At 43.0% G+C, this 23,175-nt stretch overlaps 1 protein-coding gene across 1 annotated transcript in view; it reads right to left on the reverse strand.

Annotated features, from left to right (window-relative positions):
* The window catches only part of ARHGDIB (Rho GDP dissociation inhibitor beta), an 82,474-nt gene that overhangs the window by 15,511 nt on the left and 43,788 nt on the right, over nucleotides 1-23,175 (reverse strand). The window contains exons 2-5 of the mRNA XM_030203124.1: nucleotides 14,771-14,954; nucleotides 13,495-13,578; nucleotides 3,224-3,300; nucleotides 221-284 (exon numbers count right to left, since the gene is read on the reverse strand). Coding sequence (XP_030058984.1) covers nucleotides 221-284; nucleotides 3,224-3,300; nucleotides 13,495-13,578; nucleotides 14,771-14,948 — 403 coding nt within the window. The 5' untranslated portion in view covers nucleotides 14,949-14,954. The remainder of the gene's footprint in view (nucleotides 1-220; nucleotides 285-3,223; nucleotides 3,301-13,494; nucleotides 13,579-14,770; nucleotides 14,955-23,175) is intronic.

Below are 23,175 nucleotides of genomic sequence, written 5' to 3' on the forward strand. Positions count from 1 at the left end.
CTTATTTCTAGGATAAGCAGCATAAAATGTATTGTACTGTTTTGGGATCTTGCCAGGTACTTTTGACCTGGATTGGCCACTAATGGAAATGGGATACTGAGCTTGATGGACCTTCGATCTGTCCCTGTAAGGCAACAATTCTTATGGAGGATGCAATGGGAACGCCAAAAGTTGAGTCAGTAGGTTTTACTCAAGTTCTTTGTGATTGCTTTATACTCACCTTTCAGTGCAGTCCGGTATGTGTGTTGAATATACTTTAGCCCAGAAACAATCTCCTTATTGACCTATAATAAGAGAAGAGCAGGCAGTTACTGTTAAGATGTGAATTCACTTTTCAGCAGAAATGGAAGGAGGCAAATTCGCAATTCTTGAACCCACAAATTCTCCTAAACCCCCCACTGACTAATGTCAGTTCCCTCTTTGACCTGCAATTATGGTTACTGGATGATGGAGGCAATTTTATTATTAAAAGACTGTTTTACATACAGAAAAAAGGCTTTTATAATAGAATGCAACCATAGATGGGCATATTTTATTCAAGCTGTCCAGTGGGCATAATTGGGGCACAGCAGGTGTGGATTTGCAATATATACACACACTAGTAAAAAGGGCCCGTTTCTGAAAGAAATGAAACAGGCGCTAGCAAGGTTTTCCTCGGAGTGTGTATGTTTGAGAGAGTGTGTGTGAGAGTGACTGTGTTAGAGAGAGAGAGTGAATGTGTAAGTGTGTGTGTGTGACAGAGAGAGAGTGAGACTGGGTGCGAGTGTGTCTGTGAGAGAGAGTGTGTGCGTGTGAGATTGAGAGTGTGTGCCAGAGGTCCCCCTCCCTCCGTGTTCCAGGGTCGTCGTCCCCCCTCCCTCCCTCCGAGTTCCAGGGTCATCCCCCCTCCCTCCCTCCGAATTCCAGGGTCCCCCCTCCCTCTGAGTTTCAGGTATGTAGCAGAACTCCTGTAAAATGCTAATGGACAGCGGTTGTCCGTTGGCGTTTTACAGGAGTTCTGCTAGATACTTTGGCTGTCTTTACAGACCGGTGGCATTTTACAGAAGTCTCTTTTATATATATATTTCTCCAGTGAGGAATTGTGTATTTTGATACTAGACCTAGACTCCTGAGGCAGGCATTATTGGCGCCGAAACATGGCCCATGTCGGGTCTGATTTCAATAAAGGACTCCTGTTGTCTCAGTCTTGAAGGTCCAGTTGTGCTTTTGTTCTTTGCATGCTTTCTGTGTATACTGTCTAGCTTGTTTTCAAAAGGGAAGGACACCCATCTTCCGACACAAATCGGGAGATGGGCATCCTTCTCTCGAGGTCGCCCAAATCGGCATAATCGAAAGCAAATTTTTTGCGTCCTCAACTGCTTTCCGTCGCGGGGATGACCAAAGTTCACGGGGGCGTGTCGGCAGTGTACCGAAGGCAGGACGGGGGCGTGGTTAAGAGATGGGCGTCCTTGGCCGATAATGGAAAAGGGAAAGGTAAAATGACTGGTTAGCGCTTACAGTGAAACCGACTATTTTGGGGGCAGAGTCAGCACTTGTTCAGTTAAGGGCCAATATTCAGCTCTTAACTGGCCAAAGTCATCCTAGAAACAGGACTGCATAAAGATCAGTCCTACCTGTACGGTGCCCCATAGCCGTTTAAGGGGCCCTTTTACTAAACCGCGCAAGCATCTACGCATGCCCGAATGGAGTTACCGCCCGGTTACTGCGTGGCTCTTGCAGTAATTTCATTTTTGGTGCGCATCCGATATGGGTGGCTGAAAAATCATTTTTATTTTTTAAATGCGCGTATCGGACGTGCGCCAAGTGGCATTTGACGCGCGTAGGTCATTACTGCCCGGTTACTGCATGAGACTTTACCGCTAGGTGAATGGCTGGCGGTAAGGTCTCAGACCCAAAATGGATGCGCGGCAATTTTGATTTTGCCACATGTCCATTTTTGGCAAAAATTTAAAAAAGGCCTTTTTTATAGGCTCGCTGAAAAATGGATCGGCGTATGCCCTAAACCCTTGCCTACACTGCCGCAAGTCATTTTTCAGCGAACCTTAGTAAAAGGACCCCTAAGTGTTGAATATCGTAACTTAACTGGCTAGGATGTAGCTGGCTCTGAAAACCTAGAAGTTCAATGCTGAAGCCTGGATATGGCCTGGTATTGAATTTCCAGGGAAAACGCCGGTGGTGGTCAGCAAAACACTGGCTGAATATCAACTCCATAGATTTTTGACCCATCCAGGCCAGAACCTAACCATACCCCCTTGCAATTTCTACGTATAGGGCTAGATTCTATGTATAGCGACTAAAAAATTGGGCTGAAAAAAAATGCGCTTAGTGCTATTCTATAAACCTTGTCTAACTTTAGGTGTGGTTTATGGAAAACATGTAGCGGCCATCCTGCAAATAAAGTTTAGGTGCATGCATTTATGCCAACTAAAACCTTGTGTAAATGCCCATGTCTTATTTAGGCGCAGATCGGGCATATTCTGTAACAGTGCGTGTAAATTTTCAGAATGCCCACGACCTGACCATAGCAATGCCCCCTTTTGAGATCCGCACGGTCCAATTTATGCGCCTCACTTTATAGAATACGCTTAGCGAGTTAGTCACAATTAGTGCTGATAATTGCTTGTAAATATCCAACTATCGGTACGGATTGGCTTGTTAACCAATTAAGTGCTGCGTGCAAATCAGCTACACGTGCTGATTTGCGTGGGGAGCTTTAGTTGTCATGTACAGAATCTGGGCAATTAAGGGCCTCCACATGAAAATTAAGCCCTATTTATGATATTTATGTGTGTAAATACTATAATTTGCATGTATACACTGTGAATAAGGCTTCTAAATTAGTGGCCTTTATCTTGATGGATTTCTTCACCTTCCCTCTAATCTCATAAGCTTTCACCTCCTCCTTTCATAGGATTTTTCTGGACGTCCCACATCATTGAAATTTGTTTTTCTCAATGAAATGTTAACCCCCCCCCCCCCATGTTTACTTAGCTGCACTAGTGGCTGCCATGCGTTAATGCTGACACAGCCCCGCATTGCTGCACGACAGCCACTAGCGTGGCTTAATAAACAGAGGGGGGGGGGGGGGGGGGGAGGAATTGTTGTTACTTTAATTGTTGTTACTTTAATTCTTGCCAAATGCTCAGTAGAAGAGAGGGAGAGACAGAGAGAGAGAGAGAGAGAGAGAGAGAGAGAGAGAGAGACAGAGAGAGAGAAAACTTACCCTGAAGTGTATTTTGACCCTGTAAGTGACAGCTTCCTTCAGCACAAAAGTCTCCTTCTTCAGGGCTTCCAGGTCCCCTAGCAGAAAAGATTGATTGATTTATTTATTTAAAAGTTGTAAAGCCTGCCTTTACAGAACAAAAAAATAAAATTCTAAATCATAGAAACACAGAAACATGACAGCCCATCCAGTCGGCCCATCCTCAGTAACCACTAGCTCTTCCTTTCCTAAGGGATCCTATGTGCCTGTCTCACGCTTTCTCAAATTCTGACACAGTCCTCGTCTCCATGACCTCCACCAGGAGACCATTCCAAGCTCCCACCACTCTTTCCGTGAAAGAGTATTTTCTTAGATTCCTACAAGCCAATTTCCATTTAACTTCATCCTATGCCCTCTCATTCTAGAGGTTTCCTTCATTTCATACGTGAACATGCTGCTGGTGGACCGGCTCTCTGCCTTTGCTCCCAGATCAGTGAAACTGTGTAATGACTGGGACAGGCATGTTTTTAAGGGAGATTAAAATACATGTTCTATTCTATTCTATTCTATTCTATTCTATCAAGATCTTCTATACTGCTAAAATCCAATTGAATTCAAAGTGTAGTACTACAAAAATAATGAAGGAAAAAACAAATATAAAAACAATTATTAAAACAATTCAAATCACTGTTCAAACAGGTAAGTTATTAACATTTTCCTAAAATGGAGATAGGAAGGTGCTTGCCTTATATTATGAGGAAACTTATTCCATAATCTGACTCCTGAAAAAGGAAAAGAGTCTTCTAAGAGAGATTTAAGCCAAACATTTCACAAAGAGCCAAAACCTAGGCTCCAAGTCCTAAGAAAACCTAAGATCCTACCCATCGAAGGGAAAAATCAATAACTCAGTTAGACCCTCAGGATTTAAACCAAATAATGATTAAAAAATTGAAACAAAGAGCCTTAAAGTTAATCAGATTATTCACTGTCAACCAATGAAAAGCACGATCTATGTTAGTAACACTATTGAATTGTCCAGCCCTACTAATCAGCTTGATAGCTGTATTTTACTTCAACGTCAGCTATCTCAATTGTTTTACCGAAATACACATATCTAGTGAGTTACATGTAAATAATTTGTGTCCCTCCTTCAAGCAGGTGCATTAAATCTTAATAATGTCCTATCTATGTTTGTTTTTCTTTTGCAAAGGAAGTAAATGCTAGATTTTCAAAAACCATGTTAGCCTAAACCATTTTCCCAGTCCTTTGTGCATCTAGGTAAATCGGGAAAGTGATCCAGCACAGACATCTTTGCTTCTGTCACCCTCATACAGTATGTGGAAATGCTATAAATGGCTGCCAGAAAAGATTGGCGCTAAGCATTATTCTATAAAGGGCAGTTAAGAAACTGCTTTTGATAGTAAAATGGGTTATGAAAAAAGTTTTCTATATAAAAAAAGTGATTGGAGCGACGACGAATGAACTGAGATTACAGAAAAAGATGATGGTGTATCACGTACGCCAAGTTTTCTGAGGGTCCACATAAAAAAATGTTGGGGGCCGATATTCAGACCGCGGGAGTTAGACCAGTTAACTCTAGCGGTTGGCTTTGAGCCCGATATTCAATGCCAGGCTGTTTCCGGTGACCGGCATTGAATATCTGGTTTATTTTTGGCCAGTTGAAAGATAACCGGCTAAGGGGTCCTTTTACTAAGGTGCGCTGAAAAAAGGTCTGCATTAGCGTAGGCACGGGTTTAGGGTGCACGCAGATCCATTTTTCAGCGCACCTGCAAAAAAAATGCCTTTTTTTAAAATTTTGGCCGAAAATGGACATGCGGCACAATAAAAATTGAAATGCATCCATTGTGGGTCTGAGATATTACCACCAGCCATTGACTTAGCGGTAAGGTCTCGCGTTAACCGTGTGTCAAGTCGGAGTTACCACCTGATTTTCGCCACGTGCCATAAAATAAAAAAGGTTTTCCGGTTCATGTAGCAGACAAACTTAAAAAATGAAATTACCGCACGGGCCATAAGGTAACTCCAAATTAGCGCATGTTGGGAGCACATAGGCACTTACGCGGCTTAGTAAAAGGGCCCCTAAGTCAATATTCAGACTTAAGACAGTTATATTTAAACCGGCCAATGATATCCCACATTTTGACGTGGCCAAATATGACCACTAAACTGCCTTAAAACATTGGTGGATAGCTGGTTATATCAGGTGATGTAACTAGCTATCTGCTAGCTGCTAACTGGGGATTCCTACACTCATTTTCGTAAAGCTTTAAAAACGTATCTTTTTTGAGAGTCAATTGAAACAAATGTTTAGAATATAAAATAATAATAAAAAAGGGCATATATATATAGATGTATGTTTTTTTTTTAGTTACATTTGTACCCCATGCTTTCCCACTCATGGCAGGCTCAATGCAGCTTAGATATTGTACTTATTTGTACCTGGGGAAATGGAGGGTTAAGTGACTTGGCCAGAGTCACAAGGAGCTACCTGTGCCTGAAGTGGGAATGGAACTCAGCTCCTCAGGACCAAAGTCCACCACCCTAACCACTAGGCCACTCCTCCATAATAGCTATAGTAGTAATCAATTTTTTTAGCTTTATGTTTTATTAATGTTTTATAGCTATTGCCGCAAAATCTGTATGTACTTTTGCAGTGCTTTCCTATCACAAATGGATTTCAGTGTGTTGTTCATTCTCTATTTTAATGTGATTTTATATTGTAAACCGTTCTGATTTACTTCTGTAATAAGCGACAGTCTAGTAAATGAATAAATGATAAACGATATTCCAGGGGTGATAGCCGGTTATCCTCCGCTGAACATCAGCGGATAGCCGGTTAAGCACTATTTAACCGGTCAGCAGCCATTCTGGCTGGTTAAATAGCGCTGAATATTGGGAGGATGGGGGAGGGGGTTATGTTTATGCAGTGACATATTTAGAAATATTTCAACTACATAAAGTGCTGGGAGTGCTTTTTGATTGTCAATTCCAATTTATGCACCCTTTCTAAAATGCCGCCTGACAAGTGAACACTTTTCTACTTTTTCTATTTGCTTTACAAGGTCTATCTCTGTCATTTTGGCCACAAAGCTAGCTTCATCTACTCATTTCCCACTCATCTGCAACAGGATCAGGTAGGACTCAGTGAATGTGGCATGAAACCAGCTTTGCTGGTGTGAGAGAGAATACTAGACAACGAGGGCAGAAGGGAGATGGAAACCAGCAGACAGAAATGGAAGGAGTTACTTATACTGAAGGAGTTTAAAATAGGAGAGGAAGAACAGTAACCTATCACCCGTGGATTTCTAGGGTGGCAATTCATCCTGTATTTGGAGCAAAAGTCCCTCATTTTAATATTTATATTATTATGCATTAATCTGAAAAAAAAATCCAGTAGTCCAACGCATTTCCATGGGTCTTTATAATATAGCCCCCATCTTCCAATGTCCCTCAAAATATAAAGCTTGGCCACCTTTTAGTGCTGTGCCTGGATGAACCATTGTAAGTATTCTGAAAACCTGCACAAGGGCACACAGGATGCACTCACATGCCTATCACGTGCCGAAAGATAATGAACTTCAGACATGATTCTGAATTCAGAACTAATAGCTAGGATTGGAGATACTGTAGGCAATGTGGTTGTGCCAAACCCCAAACCACAAAGTCAGTGATTCCCAAACCTGGTCCTGGAGGCACCCCAGCCAGTCAGATTTTCAGGATATCCACAATGAATATTCATGAGAGATTTGCATGCACTGCCTCCACTGCATGTTCATAGTGGATATCATGAAAACCTGACTGGCTGGGGTGCCTCCAGATTGAGAACCACTGCACTAAAAGTGAAGTTTACTCCATCCCTCTCACATGAATCATTGGTTGCATTAGCTGCAGAGCTAGACTTAAGATGCTACACCTAGAGGCAGGACAGGGAGTCGGGGCCGGCCTTAGTAATTGTGGGTCCTGGGCGGATCAGTTTGGTGGCCCCCCTTCCCCCCAGGACATGTGTGAGACGGTGAAGGCGAAAAGGCAATATAATGGTGCTACCCTCTGAGAAGCGTGGCCAGGGGGAGTTAGAAGGAGGAGCTGTAAGAGCTGGCTGGTGGTGAAGTGGGAGGAGTATAGAGCATCAGTACTGAAATCAGGATTACCAAGGGGAAGGGGAGAGAAGGAGACAGAGAGGGAGATGGATATGGAAAGGGAAAAGAAGTTTTAACTTTAGGTCAGCTGCCAGTTGCAAAGCTGACTTAGTTAAGCACAGGGCCCCTAGGAGGCTGCCCCTGCCGCCTCTGCCTAAGGCCGGCCCTGCAGAGAGTGGTGGGGAGGTTTCTCCCCAGAGATCGTAGTCTTAAAATAAGCACGTATTTGGTGCTTTTAAAATCTGACATCCTAGGAGTTGTCTATGCTTTGTCAAAATACAGTCCTGATTAGCTACAGTAAGCATAACTATTTGCTCTGGTTACACACATGATATATAGCTAGGGTTACGATATGTCCTCTTTTAAGAGGACATGTCCTCTTTTTGGACATCTTCAGATATGTCCTACAGGATTTTTAATTTTTAGGGAAATGTCCTCTTTTTCTTTTATGTGCCTATGATCAACACACCTACCCACATAATGAGAGAAACCATCTCTATCTTATTAGTCAGTCTGGACACATGGGGATGCTAAAGACAGAAAAAGGCATTGCTGATCCCCTCTCTGCACCCCTGCTGGTTGAATCTATCAAAGGAATTTTGTTCATGGGGCACCGATTTTAAGCATTTGTCATGTAAAGACTTTCACACGTACTACAGAAGCCAGACAAAGGGATATGTGCTCTTATGATAAGTATGCTTAGGCTCAAACTCAGTCGAACTGAAATCCAGAAGTTCTTGAAATGTAGAATGTCTTAAGGCAGAATTGTGGTCTAACTAATTGTATAGCTTGCTCTTTGTCTTATTGAAAGTATTGTAAGTTTAATGTTATAATTACCTTTGTTTTTGAACAAGCTGTGCAGTGTATTACATATTGCATGTTCCGCATGTAAAAACTTTAAATGATAAATAAATAAAAAAAAAATAAAAAAAAGAAATGTAGAATGTCTACTGCTGTACTGCAAGTCACTTTCTACTTTCTTTAGCAAAGGTAGCAACCGTTTTTATTTTTTCTGTCCTCTTTTGTGTCTCTGCAAATATAGTAACCCTATAAATAGAGAGTGCACCAGTCAGGAAAAGAGAGTAAAGGAGGGACAGAAAAAGCTTAGGCAGTCAATGCCAAGGGGAAGCAGTGAGCATGCTGTTTAAGAAAACCTTTTTCAAGCTCATTTGGAAGATGTGCACATGACAGGTTTCCCCACTGAGGTGGTTGCAAGAAATCGAAGCTTGTGTGTTTGGCAGTCCTCTCAGATTGCTAGGAAGTGGTGAACAGAAAACAGGAAATGTTCTCTCTTCTGAACCAGCTCTGCTTTTCTCCTAGCCAGAGGCAGCACCATATAAGGTTAAAATGTAAAGTGACTCAGTCTCTCACAACCCAAACTGCACTGGCACCCCTGGAATCGAAATGCAACAGCATTTGCCAAAGTCAGACTCAGTTTCTTAAAGAATTTTGGAGAAGTCAGGGCAAGGACCCGCTCCTAGTAATCTGGCCGTAGACTTCACTGTCACCTTGGCTTGGTATCACTGGAATTTGGGTGAGATCCAACCAGAACAACAGAAACAGTGCACAAAACCAGTCACAAAGCTGCAGATAAACTGGCCCTTTGACACTGGACTAATATTTAACCTTCAGGCATCTTCATAGAGATTGATCTAGCCTGTTCAATGTGTACTAGAGAGTTGCACGGGGACAGAAATCCTACCCATCCCCGCCCGTCCCTGCTGGAATCTTACCCATCCCCACCCATCCCCGCTGGAATCTTACCCGTCCCCACCCATCCCCGCAAAAATTAAAACCATCCCAACCCGTCCCCACCCGTCCCCGCAAGAATTTAACCCATCCCCACCCATCCCCGTAAGAATTTAATAGTACATAAAAGAAAGTTCCAGTCAGCTCCCTTTCTGGATTTGAGCCACAGCACTGTAGGCAAGGAAGGAATGGAACTTGGAACTTGGAACACTCTGGTGCGCACATGTAAGATTTGTCTCTGATTCACTGGCAGTGTGTGCTGAGAGGCCGCCACATGCACGCGCCAGTAGGTCAGGTGACATCTGATTCTCGTGCCTGTGTCAGAGCTGAGGTCTGTGCACCAGCCTGGGAGCAAAGAGGATTAACAGTAACATAGTAAGTGACAGCAAATAGACCTGAACGGTCCATCCACTCTGCCCAATAGTCACACTCATGATCAATTCATCATTAAATCAACGAGTGTGATATTATATACTTGATTATGGTCTTTCTTTCGTGTTTCTGGAACAAAGACCACAGGAGTCTATCTGGCCCCATCCTTATGTTCCAACTGCTGGAGTTGCCATCGAAGCCCACTCCAGCCTATTCATGTTCTCATTTGTGGGACACAGACCGTAAAAGTCTGTCCAGCACTGTCCTTATGTTCCAGCCACTGAAGTTGCTGTCTAAGCCCTTTCCAGCCCATCCTACACCAGATTGCCATGTATGAGACACAGACCATACAAGTCTGCCAGGTATCAGCTCTAGTTCATCACAGCCAGAGTCGCCATCTAAGTGTCACTTGACATATCCACACACATGCAGCCATTTAAGGTTAGTTTTTATATAACTTCCATTTTCTAATTAGAGATCCTCTGTGTTCATCCCATGCCTTTTTGAATTCCGTCATCATTTGTGACTCTACCACCTCCTTAATGGAAGACTTTCTACATTTATGCTGTTAAAGCAAGGAAGAAGAGGAGGAAGAGACAGCACTCAAATAAATTGGTATTCGGTAGATGAGAGGCTGGTGCAGGTGCAGCTTACACTTCCACGGGAAGCCCACAGAACTGGTTCCATCCCCGCGGGAACCCCTGCAGGAACTGCCTCCGTCCCCACGGGAACCCCGCAGAACTGCTTCCATCCCCGCGGGAACCCCGCAGGAACTGCCTCCGTCCCCGCGGGAATCCCGCGGGTTCCGCGGGATTCCCGCGGGGACGGAAGCCGTGCAGCTCTCTAATGTGTACTTAGCCAAGAAGATTACATTGGGTGAAAACTGTGTGACTAAAATCACACACAGATCAAAAAGAAACATTTCCTAGGTGCAGGTGTTTAGGTCTGGGAAGTAAACAGACTATGTAAATTTGCATTTTCAAAACTATCTGCACTATTCTATAGCAGGAGCAATGCACGCAGCTACTTTATATAGGTTCACACTTGCAATTGGTTTTCTAAAGAAAACTGTCTCACAGGCTGATGGAAATGCTGCGGTAAAGCCAACAGCGCAGAACCCATACTGCTGGAACAGCACAGAAAACTAGCTCGGCAATGCTCAGACGAACTGGTATTCAAATTATATGCGTGCTGTAAAAGGGAAAGCAAGGGAGGAACGTGCTTGGCGCATGCGCAGAAGAGTTTTGCACTAAGCTCATTTCTTGTGCACGTGCGCCAGGCAAACCTGAAAGTGAAGCACACCTTAGCGACTGTTGTCTGCGCATTTACATATAAGCTTTTCAATTTTTTCTTATTTGGAAGGCTTATATTTAAGTGCAGGAAACAGGCTTGCATGGGCTTCCTTCCACTTCTCAAAAAAATCAAAACCGGCAGACTTTAAAGAAAGAATCGTGATAAATCCTCTCTTCAAACATCCCAACGCCTGCCTCGAGCTGGCATTAGGTTATCAGTGGTAAGAGTGGCTTTTTTTGTGTGAGGGAATAGGAAATGACCTCATTAACATCCATTTGACATTTGCATACTATTTGGCGTGCACATTGGTCTCCTGTGCTACGTCCCTCTGAGCATTCTGCATTCTCTAATACCGGCACTAGTCTGACGCTAATTGAGTCTAGCGCCGGCATTACGTTTTGAGCATCAGCCTATTGGTGAGGTAGCTTCCCTAGGAAAATAGGCGGCAAGGTATATGGATTCTAAAGCATGTGTGTATGTTGCAGTTATGAGATTCTGGAACATTGTGGGCCTGATAGTTAAAGGCTTTATGCTCCTGACTTTGAGGCTTTTTACTAAGCTGCATTAGGTGCTAATGTGCGTCTAATGCAGCTTAAAAGTGTATGGCTGCTGAGACTTCAATTGGTGCCCTGAAGGGGCCACTAGAGCACCAGGGTGCACTACAGTAGGCTGGGGGGGGGGGGGGGGGGAGGGAGAAGGCAAGAACATCCACCTGCACGCCAACCAAACCACCAGCCAGTCAGCACATCAGCCCAGAAACCAGGACAAGCAGGCTGGCTTTAAAAAAAAAAGTCAGGCCTCCTGACAGTCCCCTGAAAAGGAGGACATGTCCAGGGAAATCCGGACACATGTCCTCCTTTTCAGGGGACTGTCGGGAGGCCTGGCTTTTTTTTTTTTTAAAGCCAGCCTGTTACCATGTGTCTGGGGAAATCTGGACACATGCCATTGTAACCCTACTATCAACAGGACTTGAGACTCAGACATTCCTATTAAGAGAGAGAATCTGTATACATAGGGCTAGTTGACTGGTTATCTTGTCTTTAATATGCACACAATGTCATATCTGGCTTGGCATGCATATTCACTGTGGTAGAAAATACGGAAGGAAAGACAAATTATGTGTTTACTATTTGACTAAACTTCATCTGGCCTAAATTGGGCACGGCGTATATATACTAGCACCGTGCAAGTTAGGATTGAGGTCAGGAGGCCTTGAGCTCAAACTTGTGCTCAAGGCCCTGCACCAGCTGCACAGACTGCTTCAGGACCGGGCATGGTGCTGACAGTTACAGCAACGGTGAGAGGCAGAGGGATGGAAGGGGGAAGAAGCTGGACATGGGGGGTGGAAGGAGGGTAAGGGGAGACCAGATACTCTGGGAGGGAGGGAAGATCTGATACTGGCCACCATGGGGGGCGGGGTGGCAGGCAGTGGAAAGGAAGATGCTAGACACCATTTGTGGGGGCAGGGAAGGGATCAGGAGAAGCTGGATATGGGAGGGGTGTAGGGAAGAGGAGATGCTGGACATGGGAAAGGGTGCACATCTAAAGGTTTGCCTAGGGTGTTGGATACTTTTGGACCAGCCCTGACCGAGATGCATTGGCAGAGCTGTTTGTGTGGGGTCTCGGTACTGGAATAGTGGGTGGTGCTGAAGGGCAAGATTGAGTGGCAGAGCTGTGTGGAGGAGGGGGAGGGGTATCCTAGTACTGAAATAGTTGGGGCTATACAGAGAAGGACTGTATGAATAAGATTCAAGGTTTGGCATTTTATAATAAGTTGAAGCTTAATTCTAACAAAACAAAGGTTTTATGGTTTTTAAAAATCCAAGTGTTACTACTCCTCTTTTCGTCCGCTTGTCTGAGGATACAGTTTTGCCTGTAGAATCAGAATCCAGAGTATAGGGCATGGTTCTTGATTAATTTTTGACATATGGTTCTCAAATTAATCAGCTATGGCGCAAAACATTTTTTTAGACTGAAACAATTGTGTCTAATAAGATCTTATTTTGATTAGAATGCATTTTTCCTTATTGGTTCAAATGTCAATTCTTCCACATTTGGACTATTGTAATGCTCTTTATCTTCACTTATTTTTCCAGTATTTAATGAAGTTACTTCAGCCAGATTGATTTTTCGTCTTACTATGTTCAGTAATATATATCTTTATATATAGCCAAACTTCATTGGCTCCCAATACACAAATGAATCCTCTTTAAGTTATCTTCTTTGTTTTTTCAAATTCTGAATGGTTACACCTCGGAATTATTGATAAATACAGTATCCGTTTCTTTGTTTAGTCTTTCACCTCATCTACCTAACTAATTGATACTTCATCCTCGTTTTTTCGGAAATGTACATTTTCTAAAGTGGCTAGTACTATTATTTCAGTTAAGGGGGTGTCCTTGTGGAATTCTCTTCCTTTTCCTGTCAGAATTGAGCAAACCTATATGATAGTTATGATATGTGTGGGTAGCAGATAATTTTTAAGCCTATTTTATAATATTTTGTTTTCTTAGAAGACATTTTTCTAATTTGTTGCTTATTCTTGCTGTCATTTTTTATTTATTTTATTATAATTTTCAGTTGGATTTCCTGCACCATTGTACACCACACTGAACCCTATTTAGGGGAAACTAGTGGTTAATAAGAGTCATATTGACATTGACTTAAAATATAATCAAATGAGGGCATTGTTGTTTCTAAATGAGAGAAGTTGCTATTTACCAGTAAGGTCCATGGTGATTGGTCCAGGAGCAGAGTCACAAACCAGGGTCAGCCGGGTGACTACCACATTTGGCCCTGTTGGATCTGATGGAAAGAATGATAATAGAGCAATTGTAAAAGTCAATATCAAGGCTTATTTTCAAAAGAGAAGGGTGCCCATTTTTCTACACAAATCGGGAGATGGGCATCCTTCTCCCAGGGTCACCCAAATTGGCATAATCGAAAGCCGATTTTGGGCGTCCCCAACTGCTTTCCATCGCGAGGACGACCAAGTTCCTGGGGCGTGTCGGAAGCATAGCGAAGGCGGAACTGGGGTGTGCTTAACACATGGGCGTTCTCGGCCGATAATGGAAAAAAGAAGGGCGACCCTGACGAGCATTTGGCCGACTTTACTTGGTCCATTTTTTCTTGCGACCAAGCCTCAAAAAGGTGACCGATCTGACCAGATGACCACTGGAGGGAATCGGAGATGACCTCCCCTTACTCCCCCAGTGGTCACTAACCCCTCCCACACTAAAAAAAAACTTTAAAAATATTTTGTGCCAGCCTCTATGCCAGCCTCAAATGTCATACCCAGCTCCATCACAGCACTATGCAGGTCCCTGGAGCAGTTTTAGTAGGTGCAGTGCACTTCAGGCAGGCAGACCCAGGCCCATCCCCCCTACCTGTTACACTTGTGGTGGTAAATGTGAGCCCTTCAAAACCCACCAGAAACCCACTGTACCCACATGTAGGTGCCCCCCTTCATCCCTTAGGGCTATGGTAGTGGTGTGCAGTTGTGGGGAGTGGGTTTTGGGGGGCTCAGCACACAAGGTAAGGGAGCTATGCACCTGGGAGCAATTTCTGAAGTCCACTGCAGTGCCCCCTAGGGTGCCTGGTTGGTGTCCTGGCATGTCAGGGGGACCAATGCACTACGAATGCTGGCTCCTCCCACGACCAAAGGGCTTGCGTTTGGTCATTTTTGAGATGGGCATCCTCGGTTTCCATTATCGCCGAAAACCGGGGGTGACCATCTCTAAGGACGACCATCTCTAGGGTCGACCTAAATGTTAAGATTTGGGCATCCCCTACTGTATTATCGAAATGAAAGATGGCTGCCCATCTTGTTTCGATAATACAGGTTTCCCCGCCCCTTCACTGGGACGTCCTGTGAGGACGTCCTCAGGAAAACTTGGGCACCCCGTTCGATTATGCCCCTCCACGTATCCCAAAATCAAAGAGATGATTAGGGAAAGGGTTGGGGATAAGGGCATGCTGATACCTCCTTTCCGTATACCTTGTGCTATGGTTAGATCTCCAAGGAGGGACTTCTTGTACTTGGCCAAACTCTCATCATCTTTGTCCAGTTCTTGGATTTCTTGCAGGGATTTCTGGGGTGGGGGCTTGTAGTTCAGTTTGCTGTCCAAATCATCATCTTCCTCCACAGCATGGGCTTCTGGTTCATTCTCTGACATACTGACCTGTACCAGGGAGAGAGAGATGATGGATGGACTTAAAGAGCTTTTGCCAAAATCATGATTTGATCAAACAAAAAATGGAGGGAAAGAAAATTAAGGAGGGAAGAAAGAGAGGAATGGATAGAATGAGAGAAAAGGAAGAAAACCAAGGAGAGGAAGAAAGATGGAAGTGGACAAAGGACAAAAGGGAGTAAATGGAGAGCATAGAAGGAGGGCTCTCAGTACTAGCCCTAGAAATTGTGGGTGAGTGCTGTCAGATAGGATAGGAAAATAGAATAATTCCTTAAACAATAGGCATCCTTATATGCAATTTAACATAAAGGGACAGTTATTACTTAAAATGATGTTTTATAGTATATGATATTCCTGCTACCAAACTTCTCTGAAAAAACACTTGTCTTTTTTATTCTTTTCAACCTAACAGAATGTTGTAAATAAATTATACTAAAGGGGTCAAAAATATCTGCCATCTGTTAGGGAGGCAAATAAACTCTCAGAATAGGACCAAATTTGTCTTGGAAGAAAAGACACACTGAGCTCAAAAATTGGCCAGATCATGTTAGGAATTTCAATTTCTCTCCCTCCCTCCCCCAGCAGCAACAATATAAAAACATGTCATACATAGAATATACTATCACAGTAATAATTAGGCATACATACAATTTAGATAGTGAAGGAAGGGAGTTATCAATCAATCAATCAATCAATCAATCAATCTCACTATACTCAGCTTCACATGAAACACTTCCTTGTTATATCACGACGGTCTAGATAATCAAAGCGCTTTAATAGGATCATCAGATCAGCGTACTTGCCTGTATAGTGGCTAGTGATTATTATGAGCCAAGCATATTTAAAGAGGCAGTACCGCAATCCTCATCAATCCAAATTTTTAGATTTTTACTTATTTTTTCTTTATAATGTTCAGTTTCTTTATAATATTCAGTTACATCATTTATCTTAGTTTTTCCACATTTGTAAGCTCTTTTGAGCAGGGACTGTCTCTCTTCATGTTTGACTGTAAAGCACTGTGTAAGTCTGGTAGCGCTTTAGAAATGTTTAGTAGTAGTAAACTCCAAATTAATACTTAGCTTTTCAGCCACAGTAAACAATGCATAATGGAGACCCAATGTCACCGACATAGATCCATGTTTCGCTAAATTGCTGTTTCAAGGCAGTCTAAATGACCAGACAAAGGTAAAGAATTATATTTTTAATTTAGGGTGAAGTAGTGTTGTAATAGTTATTCCATTTTAAAGATTAATAAATTAAAATAAAACAAAATTAGAAAATAAGGTGATGCTTTTTCATTGGATTAATTCAATGCATTCTTGACTAGCTTTCAGAGGCCAAAATGTGACCTGAAGAAGATATCACCTTATTTTCCAAGTTTTAATTTTTGTTTGCTAATTTGTAATGTAGTGATTTGAATGTGTCAGTTTTGAAAAGTTATATATATATATATATATATTTTTTTTTTTTAAATTGGAATTTATGAACTGCCTTTATGATGAGATTCACCCAAGCTGGTGTTCAGTAGGTACAGTTTAACATAAAACACAATTATGTTAACTGCATAACAAAAGTAAAATAACCAAGAATAAGCATAAATACAATAAATGAGGTAAACTTGAAAACAGTAAATTAAAACCTAATAATAGAACTATTGTGAAACAGTATCAAAAATATACACATTTAACAGTACTGGAATTTAAATAACAGAGATATAATACAATGTTAGCATAATAATAATGAGACACCTAATAAGCATGAATTAGAACATTCAACTAACATAGATATGATGCTAAAGATTTTCTACAATATGGCTTACACTACAGCTGAGGGACCAAAAGCAGCTGTATGATGGGATTCAGATGTGTGGTACAGAGTCACTTAGGATAATTCGATGGTTAACTAAATTCAAGGCATGTTCTTTGTATAGTTAAGCAAGAGATAAGGACCTGATTTGACAGTGGAGTGGAGGAGTTGCCTAACGGTTAGCGTGGTGGACTTTGGTCCTAGGGAACTGGGTTCAATTACCACTGCAGGCACAGGCAGCTCCTTATAACTCTGGGCAAGTCACTTAACCCTCCAATGCACCAGGTACAAATAAGTACCTGTATATAATATGTAAGCCACATTGAACCTGCTATGAGTGGGAAAGCACAGGGTACAAATGTAACAATAAAATAAATAGTCAGTCACCCTATGTGTTAAAGGTTTGGGAGAAGAGCTTTATGTTATCTTTATATTTTGCACAGTACAGGGGGACATGCATCATTGCTTCTATTTTTCTGGTGTTGCATTGCATGCAGAGCCTGGCTTCCTGGGGGGGGGGGGGGTTCAGTTTAATTTTATTTATTTATTTATTTATTTTATTGCATTTGTATCCCACATTTTCCCACCTATTTGCGGGCTCAGTGTGGCTTACAATACATTGTATTAATGGCAGTACAATTTGTTACAACTCGATTGTGGTTACATTGTTAGGCATTGAGTTTAAAACAGATTCTACGTATCGTTAAGAGAATAGTACAATGGAACAAAACAATGGAACAAAGGAAGAACAACGGATACTGATAGGACTATAGAACAATAGCGCGAACAACGTTCGGGTATTGCATTTTACCTGTAGATTAAGGTTTAAGTTTGTTAAAATGAGAGTACAGATGAGAATGTATTGATGTATTACTAATTTTCATTTTGGCGTTACTTGTTTTATATTTGGTGAGGGTCTATCTTTATTCTGTCTATGTGAAACAGGCTTTGAATGATCTGTACTAATCCAGTTTATTTAGTTTTCCCAGTAAGTGTATTGATATTCTGCTGTCCACTGCAATGTTTACAGTGCTGCCTTTCTCCTACGGTAGGCAGACCTTGTGTGACTCCTGGAAATTAGTATTATATGGTATGGTGGAGTTGCCTTATAGGTCTCGAGTGTCTTTTGTAGGGTTTTGTATTGATTCACGTTATGCCTGGTAGTGGGGTTTGGATTTATCTTATGCCTTTCTCAGTAGTAGGTCGAGTTACATTCAGGTACAATAGAAATTTTCTTGTCCCTGAAGATCTTACAGTCTAAGTTTGTACCTGAGGCAATGGAAAGTTAAATGACTTGTCCAAGTGGCAGTAGAATTTGAGCCCTGGTTTCCCTTGTTCTCACTCTGCTTTTCTAACCATTAGTTAAAGCTAATACATAAAGCTAATGCATATTCTAAACATGTTTGGTAACTTAATAAACTAAATGCCAGCAGATCTGAAGCCTGCTGCTCATTTGGGGGTGCGTTTACTAAGCCGTGGCAAAAAAATGGCCTGTGATAGTGTAGGCATGTGTTTTTGGTGAGCGCCGGGCCAGTTTTTACCGTGTCTGGGAAAAAGGGCTTTTTTTTCAGTGGGCCGGGAAAAGGGCCTTCAGTAAAATTGAAACCAGCGAGTGCCTATTTACGGCCTGAGCCTTTAATGCCACCCATTGATCTAGCAGTAAGGTCTCATGTGCTACACACGCGGTGACTGGTTGGCACGCGGCAACTGCTGATTAATGGTGGAAACGCCGCGCACGGTAGGAAATAAAAAAATTATTTATCCAGGCAGTATGGGCGCACATCAAATCTGAAATTACTGCCACAGGGCGTGCTAGTCTGGTGGTAGTCTTGTTTTGAAAAGTGCTGTATGCGCATAAAGCCTACTGCGCCTTTGTAAAATGGCCCCTTGGTAACCTACCAAAAACACTGATAGGCAACATTCTTTTAATGGTTGCCAGTAACTACAGGATTTCTGTTACACTGCTGCTAGGGCTGGCTGGGAGCTAAGTGTTACTGTACCTATACATAATACTGCAAATACTATTTTGTTTAATAAGATGTATTATGTTGATGCATTTTGAATATTATTACTATCAATAACAGAGGAACTGTGGTGGGGGCAGCTGGTGTAGCTGCACCACAGTGACACAGTGGAAGGATCCTTCCCTGCTGGGCTTATTCATTTATTGGGATTTATTAACCACCTTTAAGAAGAGATTCACCCAAGGCAATGCACAGCTTAAAAGTGAACTGCTGTGGATTCACCCTCCCTCCTCAAGGATTTTAAAAAGCCCCACCCCATATCCCCCTAGCTCCGCCCCAGCTCCTCCCCTCTTTAGTTTCTCCAAACATCTGAGTCATCAACCACCTATGCATAGCAGTTAGAGAATTTGCTCATTTCCCCCTTCTCTTTTCTTCAAGTCAGTGACACTCAAACAGCCAATGCACAAACACACATACAGATATGTGCAAATAGATAAATACACACACACACACACACACACACACACACACACACACACACACACACACACAGACAAACAAACATATAGACAAATTCTGACAGACTCCCTTCTCTCACTCTCTCTCTCTCTCTCTCACACACACACACACACACACACACACACACACATACAGACTCATATGTTCACACATACACAGATACATACACATATGTAGAGGAGCTGGAAATTACTCCATAAGGCATGGTCTGCAGTTTCCCCACCATGCACTCCCCTGCTGCCACACTCCTTTCCCTGATAGGCTGGCTGTTAGTAATTCTGATGCAAATTTGATTTTCTTTATTGCTAACGCTACTAAAAAACCTTTGTGACTGAATTGTAAAGCTTTAATGATTGCTTTATATGGTGACATCTATTTATAGAACCATATAGTATGCCCCTGGTTACTATCCAGCTTATAATCAAAAGAGAAAAACACCTACATTGCGACCCAAATCGGGAGATGGGCGTCTTTCTCCGGTGGGCGCCCAAATCGGTATAATCGAAAGCCGATTTTTGGCGTTTCCAACTGCAATCTGTCGCGGAAACGGGTAAAGTTGATGGGGGCGTGTTGGAGGCGTGGTGAAGGCGGAACTGGGGCGTGGTTATTGGCCGAGGAGAGATGGGCGTCTTTAGCTGATAATCGAAAAAAAAGGCGTTTTTACTGCGATTTTGGGTCACTTTTTTTGGAACCTTTTTTTTCACGAACAGGTCCCAAAAAAGTGCCCCAACTGACCAGATGACCACTGGAGGGAATCAGGGATGACCTCCCTGGACTCCCCCAGTGGTCACTAACCCCCTCCCACCAAAAAAACCCCACTTTACAAACTTTTTTCCAGCCTCTATGCCAGCCTCAAATGCCGTACCCACCTCTATGACAGCAGAATGTGTTCTATCCTGTGACAGCCTTTCCCTGGTTCTGATGTGGCTCTCGGGTGAGTGTGACACCTTTTCTGTTATGCGCACTGCAGAGTCACATCAGCAATGCATTGTGGTGGGTGTAGGGTATTGGGCTCCGTGATTCCACTAGCTTGTGGCAAATGCTCTCGATGTTGGTAGTTGGTAGGCTCTACTCCCATGGTGCTTTTCCCCCTGCTTACTGGGTCAGAGTGTGCCCTGTTTTGTTTCCGGTAGTCCATGAGATAGTGGCCATTTTTGTAAGCCAGTTTTAGATCCCTTTCACGTGTTAGCCACGTTACAGAACTTAGTTCTTCCCTTGAATGTGGCTGAAAGAGGGCATTGTACAGCATTCTGCCAGCTCTGACCTACTGCTCATCTCAGTACCAGGGAGACTCGTTGCCAGTGGGGCACAACCTCTGATCTGCAGTTAACTGTGACTCACAGAGCGTGCTTATTCCAATGAAGGACGTTTTCAGAGAGATTAGTCTTCAGGTGTCAACTGGTGTGCCAATGTTATATAGCAGCAACCAGTCCTAGAGGCCTGCATGTATGCAGGTCCCTGGAGCACTTTTAGTGGGTACCGCAGTGCACTTCAGTCAGGTGGACCCAGGCTCATCCCCCCCCCACCTGTAACACTTGTGCTGGTAATTGGGAGGTCTCCAAAACCCACTGTACCCACATGTAGGTGCCCCCTTCACCCCTAAGAGCTATGGTAGTGTTGTACATTTGTGGGTAGTGGGTTTTGGGGGAGGGGGGTTGGGTGCTCAGCACCCGTGGTAAGGGAGCTATGCATGTGGAAGCGTTGTCTGAAGTCCACCGCACTGACCTCTAGGGTGCCCATTTGGTGTCCTGGCATGTCAGGGGGGGCGAGTGTACTACGAATTGTGGCCCCTCCCATGACCAAATGGCTCAGATTAGGACGTTTTTGAGCTGGGCATTTTTAGTTTCCATTATTGCTAAAAAAAACAAACGCCCAGCTGAAAAACGTCCATTTTTTTCGAAAATACAGTTTGTCCCGCCTCTTCACGTACCCGTTTTCGGACATAGACGCCCATGGAGATAGACGCTCGCGTTTGATTATGCCCCTCCACGTGTACTGCCACCTAGTGGTGAAGAAGTATGGTACAGTAGCATACTATGATTAAATTTTAAAATCAATCCTTTGAAGCCTATTAACAGTGACCTATAATGGGTAATATATTATTACACCTGTTTTTATTTTATTATTCTTTCCACAGTAATGGACTGTTTTTGCACTGCCCTGTTCAAAGTACCTTTTCCCCTTCCTCTCTAGATGGGAGACGTGGAGCGACAGCACAGATACATAAACAAACATACATAGAGAAATAAACATACACAGACACACACAGACCCTGAAAAAATTCCATGAGTCATCCATTTCATGCTTTTTCAGTAATAGGTTTGGTAACAAGGTTGGTGCTGTACAAATGTTCACAGGCTACACTGGTCATTTGTGGGGCTCTTGAAAGACTGCTAACAGAAAAAAATGCCATAAGTTGCCTTTTGTTTGTTTTCTTGCTGGGTGTCACCACAGGACAGAATAAGGGATATGTGATGCCTGTCACAAACAAAAAAAACAAACAAACAAAAAAAAAAACACACTGTTGTCCTCGTCATTAAAATATCTTCTGGCAAAGCACAGGAACCAAATCTTTTATTTTCTTGGCTTTGATGTCGAAATTTTCATGGTCGTAATCCAAAAGTGCTCTCCTGTGTAACTATTTAATTATGAGGCTTAAAGTCACAATGCAAACAATATATTTTGAAATTTATACTAGTTGAGTAATTGTTTACTCAGGAGTTCCTTGCAATAAATAATTTTCTATTTTACCCTCTATTTTTAAATGTATTTGGGAACCTATTAAAGGCTTGTTCTCTTTAGCCCAGTGCCCATAAGTAACTCAAAGCTTATTTTGAGAGACTGAAGTGTACTGTATAGCACAGGGAGAAACGTTTTTCCACTTTGTCAAGGACAAAGTCACAGAGTAGCATAAGGGAGGACACTGTTCATGTCATGGGAAGAACAGTGTACTGCCTTTTCTCAATACTTGAAAGGGAGATGATAAAACAGGAATGCATGGTAATTAGTTGAAGCCCATAAAAACCTTATTGTGTAAAACTGCTATAAAACTGAACTCCATTCCTTTATCTAACCAGATTCCAGCAGAACCGCTGAGAGGGAGGAGGGGCAGGGGGGCAAGATTCCCCGGGCCCAGCCTCCAAGGGGGGGCCCGGTGCCAGAAGGTTTTGCTCCCTCAGTCTGTCTCTCTCCTGCTCCTGTGTGTCAGGACCCAGGTGATTCTGTTAACGTGATAACCCAGGTCCTGGCACACAAGAGTAGGAGAGTGACAGACTAAGAGGTCCTTTTACAAAAGGCGTGCTGAAAAATGACTTGCAGTAGTGTAGGCACGGGTTTTGGGCGCGCGCAGAATCATTTTTCAGCACACCTGTAAAAAAAGGCCTCTTTTTTCCCCCCCTGAAAATGGACGTGTGGCAAACTCAAAATTGCCGCGCGTCCATTTTGGGTCTTAGACCTTACCCCCATTCATAGACCTAGTGGTAAAGAATTTGGGCGGTAATGACCTGCACGCATCCACTATCAGGCTTATTTTCAAAAGAGAAGGGCGCCCATCTTTCGACACAAAACGGGAGATGGGCGTCCTTCTCCCAGAGTCGCTCAAATCGGCATAATCGAAAGCCGATTTTGGGCGTCCTCAACTGCTTTCCATCGTGGGGATGACCAAAGTTCCCAGGGGCGTGTCAGAAGCATAGCGAAGGCGGGACTAGGGCATGCTTAACACATGGGCGTCCTCAGTCGATAATGGAAAAAGAAGGGCGTCCTTGATGAAAACTTGGCCGACTTTACTTGGTCCTTTGTTTTTATGACCAAGCCACAAAAATGTGCCCTAATGACCAGATGACCACCGGAGGGAATCGGGGATGACCTCCCCATACTCCCCCAGTGGTCACTAACCCCCTCCCACCCTAAAAAAAATGTTTAAT

Source organism: Microcaecilia unicolor, chromosome 1 (genome assembly GCF_901765095.1).
Source record: "Microcaecilia unicolor chromosome 1, aMicUni1.1, whole genome shotgun sequence".
NCBI classification, from domain to species: domain Eukaryota; kingdom Metazoa; phylum Chordata; class Amphibia; order Gymnophiona; family Siphonopidae; genus Microcaecilia; species Microcaecilia unicolor.